At 33.8% G+C, this 13264-nt stretch overlaps 1 protein-coding gene across 5 annotated transcripts in view; it reads left to right on the plus strand.

Annotated features, from left to right (window-relative positions):
* LOC106137774 (cAMP-specific 3',5'-cyclic phosphodiesterase) overlaps positions 1-13264 on the plus strand; it is a 389030-nt gene that overhangs the window by 238833 nt on the left and 136933 nt on the right. For 2 of the 5 annotated variants that reach the window (XM_060945159.1, XM_060945160.1), the window contains exon 2: positions 9122-10031. The exons of the other annotated variants lie outside the window; for them this stretch is intronic. In XM_060945159.1, coding sequence (XP_060801142.1) covers positions 9310-10031 — 722 coding nt within the window. In that variant the 5' untranslated portion in view covers positions 9122-9309. The remainder of the gene's footprint in view (positions 1-9121; positions 10032-13264) is intronic. 5 annotated transcript variants of the gene reach the window in all.

Below are 13264 nucleotides of genomic sequence, written 5' to 3' on the forward strand. Positions count from 1 at the left end.
AGTCGGGGCCTTTAATATTAAAGTAGGGTGTTTTTGGTTAGGTACAGTCAACGATAGAAAAACCTGAGCCCACTGTTGGATTATATCTATTGTCTCTATGAACAGACGATCCCTGTACGTTTCGTAGAATTTCAGATATTGACTGTGCATAAAATTATCCTAGTAGATAATGTTTCTTTGCTTGTTTTGAAAAGAGAAAAATAGTAAATTAAAAATAAAACCTTTATAGTTATATACAAGCTAAAGATTTTCTGAATAGTCCTAGGCAAAGGTACCTATTTGTTACTTTTGGAATACCTGTCATGCTAAGTTAATCTGTGTTATTCGACTCCTGTTTATTTATTTCATTATTAATTTATCAAACCTAAGCTCTGATACCCCACTAGGGATAAAGACTTGATGATGTGTGACGAATACTTATTTTTCACATTAATTTGATTGAATGCTCTTACGACAAGGAAAAATATTGTAAGGAAACCTGCACGTTTAGGATGTATGTATAACCTTGATCTAATATGGTTTAGGTCTCCCAGCTTGGTTCCAACCGGGATCTCCGACCATATGAGACACGAGAGTATTATTAGTTGTTGTAGTATCAAAAGAGGATGTACAAGATTATCTTTATCTTCTGGCCTAGTGTAGTGTAAACTAGGCTTAACTGATTTGCCTAGAATGTTTTTCATGCATGACCTAGTTCTGACGTGATGGCTTAATTTTGATGATGTCTTGATAATAACTAATAGCTATTTTTTTTTTAGAATCATTTTTGTTACGTAGAACTTTCTAACCAAGTTTCCTGGGAGGTACTGAAGAACGATTTGATTTGCATAACAAAATTGCCTAATGCCTAAATTTTAGTTACAATTTTATACGATTGCTAGTTCTGTCTACCCCGTTAGGGATAAAGACATAAGTCTATAGTCTATACTCACACTATTAATTAGCGTTTTTCAAGTTATTCCCGTGGGTGAAATTTCTGAAAATTCTTGCTCTGTTGATGCTGTCCTTATCATTCTTAAGAGCATCTTCCTGACCTCATCACCTTACTTATTAGGTACGGTCGGGGACCACCCTTCTTTATAATTTTTATGGATTGATAGATAAATATACTGTACATACCTATTAAAATCAAGTCGTTTTCAAGACAGAAACAGAAAACATTCTGAATTTGTAATAAATAATGTCGACTCCTGAAAAAGGGTAACAATAGGAATGTCACAGATATAAAACATTCACGTCATAGATTCATATTTCACATACGAGTGAAACGTGAGAAGAATTATCATGGGCTATTCTTTGTTATTTTTACTATCGGTAAATTTTACTAACAAGCTTTGTATCGATTTTGGACCCACTGTTAATTTTTATCACGTGAAAGTTGGTAACAGTGTTGATACAATTGGTTTTACTTTATGACAATTAAGATTTATTGTTTAACAGGATACATCGGTCATTGGGAGCTTTTTATCGCATAAATTATTTTGTCCATTCGTTATTTGGTATAACCGTTTTAGCAAGGCAAGCTAATGCAAAGGTTAGTCAAAATGTTAGGGAGAGAGAAAAGATAAAACATATGACTTTGTTAACGTTCTTGAATAACTCCGCAAATAGTTGATTTAAACACGTGCTCATCACTGCGCCTGCCAAATTTATAGTATGTTTTCTCCATTCGTTTGACCGTATTATTTTCTACATCCTTCAATATTATAAATTGAAATACCCCGCGGAGACTGTCTGTTTGTGAAAGCTAATCTCTTTCAGGATACGCATTGCAAAGTGAGGTACGTTGAAATATGTAGCAATCAGAATGTATTCATGTTCAATTTTGTACCTAAATATCAAAAGTGTGTGGTTACTTATTGCTCTGCATCGCCAATCAACGGTTTAATAAATCTGTATTTTTTTTTTTACTTTATATTATGTTTAGATACTTCAAACTAAATAGTGCCGTGTGGTTCCCGGCACCAATACAAAAAAGAATAGGACCACTCCATCTTTCCCATGGATGTCGTAAAAGGCGACTAAGGGATAGGTTTATAAACTTGGAATTCTTTTTTGGCGATGGGCTAGCAACCTGTCACTATTTGAATCTCAATTCTATCATTAAGCCAAATATGTAGCTGAACGTGGCCATTCAGTCTATTTGAGATTGTTGGCTCTGTCTACCCCGCAAGGGATATAGACGTGACCATATGTATGTATGTATACTTCACACTATTTCGTCTTTATCCGTCACAAATCTAGACGACTCTGAGTTAGGAGTATATTTTTTATAGTAACACAAATAGGGTGGTAAGTAGGTACTCCTTATCAAAATATAATCTTAGGCAAATGTTGGTTCAAATGTAAAAACATGAAATATGTTGTATAATAAATTAATGTAAATTACTTTATGTAAATCACTTTCGGCATCAGAAGATTATTAAAATTCAAAATGTTGAAGATAAGCCTTAACTGTAATTTTAAAGGTCGACCAAAGTACACTTTACTTATTTTATTATAATACACCAGCTGATATCCGCCCAGGTTAAACTTAAATTTCCGTTTTTCCCATTCTCATAGGAACTTCCAGTAAAATGTATTATATATAGGTAGAACATCAGATATATCATATAATACTGAAGTTCTATTCTATTTCATTGCAAAATTTGGTAAAATTGGTTAAGTAGTTTTTGAATTTATTCATTACGAACAAATGTACCTTTCCTTTTTATAAATATTAGTAAGGATGAGTTTTTTTGGAAATATGTTCCTATTTTAAATAAGTGCAAGAAATATTGGCTTAGGTCGAAGTTAAAAATTAGACTACAGTTTAGTGTACAAAATGCAATTTTTCACAATTAACAGTATAAGATGATGTAGTCTCTGCCTACCCCTCCGGGAAAAAGGCGTGATTTTATCTTCATTGTATTAAAAATTAAAAAAAAAAGGTTTTTTTTCTTCCATTAAGTGAAAAGGAAAATAAATAGAAACTAAGACTATATCACTGTATCTTTCTATTGGTATAAACCAGAGTAAGCCTTACATGTTAACTATAGGCACTATTCGTAAACTTTTCCAATAATGTCGTAGTCAAAACTCATTGGAGCATCCAAATACGTAAATTAACTCCATACCATACACTTGTATCGAGATTATACAGGTTCATAGAGGCGCATTTAGTGAACCGTAATGGATCTGCGCTTTCGATGAAATGGCTCTTTGCTTCAGTTAGTAGACGACGAAATGTCTCGAATACCTCTTTGTGTGCAACCGAAGATTAGCTTGGTGAGCCCTTTCAAACCGGTAGGATGTTGCCAGAAACGTATTTTAACCTATCTATTTTCGTTTGGCACATCGCATTGTTCCTATTTCTGATATCTCGTGAATTTGCTGACACGTATCAGTTTTAAATGTCAAATATTGTTAAATAAATTCTTGAGAAATTTCTGTGAAAATCTAAAGTCTTAAACTATTTTTGATTAATTTAGGGAAATAACGATTGCAAACTAAAACTATAAAACTAAGGTACAAACAAAATTCTTAAATCGAACAGTTTAAAAATTTAGAAATAAAATTATAATAAAAACATGATATAAAATTTAAATTCATATATTTCATCGCTTTTTTTTATTTGTGGCGTAGAGATGTCGCCACAGTGTAAAATCACTTTTTTTTTTTATAAGAGTCAAAAAAATACTAACTACTCAGCGAAAATACGACACATTTGCATATTAATGCTTCATTTGTGAGTCCATCACAATCAAGTTTGCAATTGATAGGGTTGTATATCTGTCATGTCAATTAACACTGCTGTGTTTATCGGTTATTAGTATGTACACAATTGGTGTTTGTCCGAAGTTGTAGTTTTATATATCTATATAAAATAATTATTAAAAAACTAAAGATGTTTTACTTACTATGCAACGCTTATTGTCATTTTCCCAAAGGTATTTCGAAAAATTATTCGGTAACAGATGCTAACTATAGTGACAACTAATAAGGATCACGGATCTGTTAGAGTTCATTGAGATATCTTTTTTTCTTACTAAACAATATACCTTACCTACATACAAACTAAGAATAGTACGTTAGTTAAAATCGAACAAAGTCCGACAATGTACGATGGTAATGTATCTATTGTCAAATGCCTAAGAGAAGAATACGCTTTATTTTTGGCTCCCGATTCGTTGAATCACGACTTGATATATGAAACATGCTGTCTCCTTCCAAGCGAGTGACTCACAGGTTGTTATTTGGGTGAATAAGATACGGAAATAAATGCGTTCACGGTTCGGGAATCAAACCGGGATTCCAGAAAACGTGGGAACCCTCTGGTGCAGTTGATAGTCAACGGGATCTTTGCCAATCATTATTCATACGTGGTGTTTATTGCGCCCACATTATGCGAGTCACCGTTTCTGATCCTATGTCTGATGACGCATAAGTCTATTTGCATCCTTTGGCAGTATTTTCACCAACAGTTTATCTCATGAAAGATCACTTTTGTCAGCCAGTGTATTTTCTTGTTGACATATTGCATTATTTATATATTCTGTAAGTGTTAAAGCGTTTAATTTATACCAAAATTACAGCCGAGGTCTAGTTTTCCGGTATCAATTTATGGTGGCAATCATTGTATAACATGTCAGAATTAATTGCCGAGCGAGTTAATTTGCCAAAGCAGATGTTCGGATGTAGATCGATGTTTGGGCCAAATCATAGGTAGCCTGAGAAATACAGTCAAAGTAAAATTAATTTTGCTAAAAAATGTATGCAAACAATACACATTCAGTTACCATTTTTTGGGAACTCAAGTTAAGCCATCGTAATAATCGCATTCTAATAGAATCTTGCTGGTACATTTTTTCTATGAAATGTCAAACCCATATGTAAGTTAAGGCTTACTTAAGTGTCGTTTTATACTTTTCATTCTTTATATTATCGCAAAGACCATATAAAGTTACTTTTAAAAGGGTGGGTCAATTTTTTTAAAATTAGCTTTAGCCTTTTTTTCAGCTTTGCTGCTCTGCCGGCATTTAACTAAAATTCCCAAACTAACTTTGGATACGTATATATTTAACTTTTTTGCAATAAATTAAAGCAAATAAATCATAACCAACACACAACGTGCAGAGTAAAAGAGAATGAATTAATAATTATGATAAAAATACACGTAGCAGACTGTACCACGTATGCGTGTGCGCATAGCCGCGGGTCGCCCACGCGAAAGCTCGCGAAACAAAGCAAGATGCCGCGTCTCTACCATCCAGTTGACGCGGGAGCTTTGCCGAGAAAACATCTCCTCAATATCTGATTTTAATTTGAATTTGGAAGTGCAATTGTATCTAAAGGATTTTCATACGGACGTATAAGGTACTTTTCAATTTTACTATTTGCTTTATTAATTTTATTATTGGGTCAAATGTTCAAATGCATTTTGTATAAAATAATTATAAATTGACCAACATTCGCCGACGTGATCACTACTATTACCTGGTCTTGAAAATTCGATCTATAGGAATATGTTTAATCTATTGTAATATCATATCAAAAGTAATAAAGAACTCATAATTCAATTTCAAAAGTCTTATTTAAGATCAGAATATATTTTCTCCTCCGTGCTATTGTAACAGTATTCGATTAGGTTTAAAATTGAACCATTTGACAAATCGCATGTATGGTATTTAGTTGGTCTGAATCAACGTTATGTCGCGATATAAAATAACTTTGTGAAATAGTAGAATAGGTGTACTAATATCCTCACATAAATGGGTCACGAAAACTCCGACAGGTATGTGGAGCGTTTTTAATAGACACAAAAGAAAAGATAGAATTTCTATTGTCTAGGCTCAGGGTTGCCAAATTTGTGTAAGCAATAAAGAAATTGAATTTTATTTAGAATCAAAGTGCACAAAATAATCAAATAATTATTAGAAATTTCTCTTGGTATACATACGTAATTAAAAATTATTCTAAATTTATACAATTGTTTACATAGGTAGAATTTTTGAAATTATTAAATTTAAAATAAATCTTAAACAATTTACCATTTGTATCTAGTTACATATAAGAAGTCAAATTAACAATATTTGGTAATTTTAAAAAATCCTTATCTATATATATAAAACTCTTCCGTTACTGAGTTACTGACTGACAGACAACGCACAGTCGAAACTACTGGTCGTAGACAGCTGAAATTTGGAATGTAGGTTCCTTGGGATATGTAGGGGAGCACTAAGAAAGGATTTTTGGAAATTCAACCCCCAAGGGGGGGAAAAGGGGTAAAAACGTTTCTATGAAAAATCTTATTCCTTGGGTTTATAAACTTGAAACTTGGCATGAACACGTACATAGGCAAGTAAATATGTTTGACATTATAAGTTTTTTCAAACTACCCTCCAATCGTGATTTAGGGGGTGCGATTGGGTGACTGATTTATTAACGCACAGCCGAAACCGCTCGGTATAGGAGTCTGAGATTTTGAACAGAGGTTCCTTTAGTAACATAAGTGAGCACTAAGAAGGGATTTTTGAAATGTCAACCCCCAAGGGGGGGAAACGGGATAAACTGAGCCGGGGCTGCGGGAAAGTTCTAACGAGATACCGTGGCCCCGGAACGCAAAGGGCAACTGAAGGAACGAGGTGGGTTTTAGTCAGTAAAAGTCTGACACTCCCTTCCGTTCCACCCAGAGCGGGAGAGGTCATTTGATGATTTCCCATCCTTAAAAAAAAAGACTTTGTATGACAACTTTCAGTCGTCTCTTTAACATACATAATAACATACATAATTATGTACATACATGCATAACATTAATAACATCACGCCTTTAAATCCCTATTTTGTGTTAACACTACCCATACAAACAGCTACGAAATTTGTCCGCATCCATTTTCACCTAAATTCTTAACGTTAATGAGATTTACTTTTTATTATCAGGTCAACCTAATAGCCTCACATGTACGTATAACTTCGTAAGAATTTTCTTTCAACTCCTAACTACTATACTTCAACTGTCTGTACTGTCGAGATCATTAAAAAACGCTATATATAACCGAATTACACGTGGGCGAAAAGCTATTAAATATATATCTCTATACGCCTTCTTTTCTCATGATTTTTTTATTTGATATCTGGATTTTGTCTACACTAATATTATAAAGAGGAAAACTTTGTTTGTTTGTTTGGTTGTAATGAATAGGCTCAAAAACTACTGGATCGATTTTAAAAATTCTTTCACCATTCGAAAGCTACATTATCCACGAGTAACATAGACTATATTTTATTTTGGAAAAAAATAGGGTTCCGTAATATATTTGGATTTTTCGGACACAAACTGAAAAAAATCAACCAAAAAGTTACTTATTTTGCGTACGCTTCCTAAACTACAAAAGATAGAACCATAAAATGTTTTAATTAATTGTAGATCTTATAAATATCTACAAAAATATCCGCGACACACTATACCTATCTATGTCGAGTGAGGCACAACAACCACATTTTTATTTAAAAATCTTGAATTTTTTTTTGGTCTACATTTAAACGCGTTCTTTTTACTCATGCTATTAATCCTTATCAAAATAAATAATTTCATCAATAAGAACAGTTTATGTAGATAATATTTGGTCTTTGAATGATTAAAATTGGACGTTTGTTTTTGAAGTTGTGGTGAAATTAAAATATTACGATTACTGCTGCACGGCCCGTTGCGAAGTGGTATTTAATATTTTGACTGAAACGGATAGAGAATTTTTTTTACATTTTTTGTTTGTCTGTCTATATCTGACTGTATGATTAAGATTCAACTTGAAATTTACGCGGACGAAGTCGCGGGCAACAGCTAGTTATGACATATAATATTTTTCAAATTCATCGTTTATTAGACACGAAGATTTAAATACAAGAATTTAAAGATTGTCACCTAACCAAAGAATGCAAGGAATTTTAAAAAATTGGCATCTTTTCAAACCCATAGAATTTTCATCACTTATCAGCATGCTTACAAGGACTACTACGAAATTAGTTCAACGGCTGCAGTATGTCGTACATGCCGACCGCGTGCCATTCCTCATAATATTTTCACGTATATTTGTTGACTTTGAATGAGAAGGTCCATACTCGACCAGCGTTGCCCGGAATTTTCTCCCAGCATAAATATAAATCCGAACCAAACATTCGTCTCCTGGCGTTTAGCCAGCTATCAATTTCCATCAAACTCAAATTTCTGAATTTACTTGCAACGCTGATTTATATCATTGTTGTTATTTCTTTTCTTTGTTTAAAGCATTCCTTTCCTCTATTATACACAGATAATTTTTCATGATTCCGAGAAAATAAAATTAAGACGTTTTATGACTGTATGTACACATGTGTCTAACTAGTTATTTTAGTATGTTACTGCAGTTAGATCATAAAACACATTGTAGTCTTTAGAACATCGTTCTTGTTTTATAGTTGTTAATGAAATTTTCTAGATAATCTATCAACCAAGATGTCTCAAAGCACAAATCTCGAAGCTGGTCAACAGCTCGTCAAGAAGACTATGGATGAGGTTATCCAACAGAGGAAAACAACAGAGACAGTATCAATTCAAGCGAGACAAGAGTTTCGCGAACAATACCAAGAGAGCTATGAGGAAGAATTTGAAGAAGAGACCTTTATTGATGAGTTTGGGAATGCAACGACGAAGAGAGTGGAATCTAGCAGCGAGAGCAAGGAGCATTCGAAAAGCGCAGATGTTCAAGTTAAGGCAAAGGGCCTAAATGCGGAGCAAGTGAAAGCCTTAACAGACTGCGCAAATCAGGCCGGACAGCTGGCTTTGGATTCGAAGGCTGCAAACTGAATGAAGTAATTAATTATACGTTTCAAAAGATCCCGATAACAATATTTCTTTCTTTTCTACTAATATACTGTTACTTTTAATAGAAATATGATTTCGTAACTAATTTAATGATATCACATTTAAAATAGCAAGATTCTTTAATTAACAAACTTATTTATGTTTAGCACAACAATAATTAAAATAGAAGCGGTTGTTCGAGTTGCAATAATTTCCTGCTTTTATAATATTCCTCATTTAATTTTATCTGTTAACACTTCATTTACTCTGACCATTGTTATAAATACAACCTATTTGTTTCAGGTTCCCTTATTTTGAAGCGGTTTGGTGTCTCAAAGAGTGATAAAGACTGTGCCCAGTGTTCCTTATTTATGTTAATCAATTTATAATAAGCTAAATCATGAAAATTCAATAAAATTATTGATGTAAGATAATGTGTTTTGAATAGTGCTGTGGATGTTAGTTATTGTGCTTATAAATTATACCAAACAATGGAGGAAGAAGATGACGAAAGAAAAAATCGACGGCCGAATCTTGCAGCCTTTAGTTCTTTGAATGCTCGTGTCGTACATTCGTCATTAGAAGAAGGCCATGTACGTCAACAAGCGTCATCGGAATCCGCCGATGCAAACACTTGCTCTAGTATTTCAACAGCTCAATATAGCGATAGGAGTTTTGTGTCGAAAGCGAGTACGTTTTCGCGAAGTGGCACTTCGAGCTCGAGTCAAGAGGAATGCGAAGTAGCACACACGACAGTCACGAGCGGCCAATATTTGGTGGCGGCTAGGGTTGAAACGGCGCGTTCTATGGAAAGTCTCCGTCCAAGTAAAGACACATCTCCAGCACGACCCGCCAGCTCATGTACCTCAGTGCGGACTCACAGGAGTTCGTTTCTAACGGCTAGCGAACGGGATGTGCGGGAGACGAGAGGAGCACCTGCTCGGCGAGCCTTGTCCGGTGAGGATATGGGCAATGCCGAAAAGCGACGTGGTTTGTTCGCAAGTACAGAAAGACGTGCTTTACAACAGCTTAGTTTACCTCCCCCAGAGCGGCGTCTTACTATACTTAGTCCGCATAGTCCTATGGCTATAACGGAACTGCAGTGGCCCACGGCGCCGTCCGGTATACGCGGACGGCGGAAGAAAGGAATGGTGCTACCCAAACTCATCCTGCCTCGCAGCGATTCAGATGGCTCTGATGTATTTTTTGAAAGGTGCCCTATTTTCGCATTAATATAGTATTTAGAAATTTATTCTCCTTAATTTTCAACTAAGCAACTTTTTTGTTCTGTGGATTAGTTTATTTTACAGCTTTTGCAGAATTTGGCCTTCTGTTCCATGAAACTTAATATTTAATCTAGGTTGCACCAACGAGTATAAAGGTGAGGCAATACGTAGAAATTTATTAATGGATGTTCTTTTTGCCAAGATAAATGTTTTAACACAAGCAGCTTGCGTCAGACGTAAAACACTTTATGCCGCTTTTCTGTTTATGTTTCGTTTCGAATAAAAATTCTTCGCTTAATCTACAGACTCTTTGTCATGGAAAGTGTAGAAGAATTGTCTAATGATGCTTTTTTACAATGAAACTGACTATTGCAGGCAAAGTCTTTATCTTTAAAAAATACCTAGTTCTCTGATGATTTAAAAAAATATATTCTACCTATGCACAATGTAAAAAAAAACTATAAAAGTACTCGTAGCATACGAAACGGCATTATGTTATGTGAAATAAATACTATTGCGTGTTACAGTGTGTTGCAGTATAGGGTAAAAGTCATTGACCCTATCAATATTGTTATCCTAGATACCGAAGCACAGCATATCTTAAAACAAAACACATTATGCATTAAGTAAAACATCTGGACCTACTCCAAAACAATCGATCTTTTTTACAAAACTGTTGGGACTAAAATGAAAATAGATTCATGGCACGTGTTATGTTCATTTTAAAACGGTAATACGTTTGGTGTGTATGTAAGTAGATTACACACACATAAGACTTAAAATTTCTGAGAATGTTGCCACGTTAAAATATGAATTATACAGCAATGCTTTTATCTGTCATACCTACATGTCGGATAAATATTAAAATATATTTTTCTTCACAAAAATACTGAAATAATGTAAGTAATGGAAGTAATGAAATAAGTACTCGTAAATAAATAATGATCTATCTCTCGTACCATCGTAATACTGGTTCTATTCAGCTGTTTCCTTCAAACCTTCGAATGTAAGAAAAAATAGAATGTATTCTTTTGTTTGTATCAACCAGTTTGCCCAGCCACGTTTGATGCAATAAATGTACTAGGTTATCTCTTACACTCAAAAGAAAAGATGAAGATGTTTTTTTCAATTTTGATAGTTATACCGAACATTTAAACAACTTTGATGGTAAACAGTTCTTCGTTATTGCTAATGATTGAAACTCGGACAGATAAAAAATCATAAGCAAAGTAATTAACAAAGTTCATAAGACGATTAATTTTCTCCGATTTATTCTAGACTGCGTTAAATGTAGCTCCTAGATTTTTGCTTGATGATTAAATATTCTAGTTCTCATTATGACGCAGCTATTTAAAATTTATCATTCAAGATTAATCGTGATTATAAGAATCTCGCACATAAAAATTGTTTGATCGCAGATTTAAGTGCTTTTATTGCTTTTAACAGTATATTTTTTAAACATCGGCCTAAATTACATTACAATCTATTGAGCTGAAAATATAAGCTGCTCTTAAAACAATAATAAAATTTTCTTCAATAAAAAAAATTGTGCAATTAATGTTGGTAGAATTTTCTAATAACCAATTTACTGTCAAGCAACAATTTGTAATTTAGAACAACAGGGATACATACATAAATGAATGCTGTCTATTTAAGGCTAAGGCTATCTATCACTATCACAACGCCAACGAAGCGCATCGTGATTGATGAGTTGATAAAGCGAATAAGTTTGGTTATATCGATGCTACTACTAAACTACTTATAAAGTTTGAATAATTTTAACAGCGATAAAATTCAAATTAATTATCGCGATTCTTGATTCAAATGGATAGAATAATTAAGAAAAAGATAGAAATATCTGCGGCGGTTGAGTGGATTGAATGAGCTAACCGATTGAAAACCCCCGTACTAGACCGCATTGATTCGAATCCCACTGCAATGTACCTATGGGTCATTTCAGAGTTTCGTACACTAAGTTGAATAAATCAACTGTCAGATTCATATAGAGGCAAAAGAAACATACAAAATAGAGTAAATTAAACGGGATTTACTTCGTATAATTATCAAAGTTACCTACTCCAAGATCTCGGCAAGAGGCGAGCCTAGGGCTTCTTGAAGAGGATACAATCAGAACTATTGCTAGACTGATAAATTACATCGTTATAAAGATGTACAGAAGAAATTAAATTTAATCGACAAATACAAAAACACATTATTTCACGGTGAAGGTCTTTGACTTTTTCTTCCATTTTTCCTAAACTGCCATGGTCACTACCACCCAACTCAGTCAGACAGTTTAATAAACAAATTCAAAGTTATACAATTTATTTAACTTGTTCGTCGTGCACCAAATTTCAACTCGAGTAAGGATATTTAGATTTCACAAAGCTGGATTCCTAAAACCGACTCCCGTGGTTAAGCGGTTAAGGTTAGTTGCCGGAATGAAAACTTTATCATTGTCATCCTTTACGCAGCTCTGTTTAAAAGTAGAATTTGATTGTGCTTTTTTATGATAGACAAATTAGATTGCACAAAAGATCAAAGCATTATAAGAAGCTAAGCCTTTTGTTAATACAAAAGTCTTAGCTTCTTATAATGCTTTTTCTTTTTTTTTTAAATCATACATAAATCACAATGTCATGCCTCTTTCCCGGAGAGTTAGTTAGAAACTAAATCTTTCCACTTGCCACGATCCGTATGCATAATTCTTTTGTTTCATCCACATGCGTCAATCTTCTGATGTAAGCTCGTCGGTTAAAGGTACTGTTGAGCTGATCTATCACCAGAATGTCCCTGATTTGATCAAGGTACATTCATCTTGATGCTTCCCTTTATATCTTTGATTTCCATAACACATGTCTCGAATACACTTTAAGACTAACTCAATCTGTGTATATATAGAAACTTTATTGAACAAAAGGTGGTTCTAATGCTTGAAGAATTGTTAGGGCAACCATTGGGTCTAACAGATTACTTATACCTACTCGTTTTTTAATATTTTCTTAATTATTTTCTTACTTTCATCCATCCTCTCAACAACAATAGCCAAAATATGATGAAAATTATTAAATAAAAGGGCCTACTCATACTCAGACTAAAATAAAACCAATCGTTTATTGTCATATCTATAATTGACATTGTAAAGATATCATTATTGTACACAACACTATCTACGTGTTAGACAGCTTGATTATATGCGATGATAACTACTGTTAACCCG

Source organism: Amyelois transitella, chromosome 7, assembly GCF_032362555.1.
Source record: "Amyelois transitella isolate CPQ chromosome 7, ilAmyTran1.1, whole genome shotgun sequence".
NCBI classification, from domain to species: Eukaryota; Metazoa; Arthropoda; class Insecta; order Lepidoptera; family Pyralidae; genus Amyelois; species Amyelois transitella.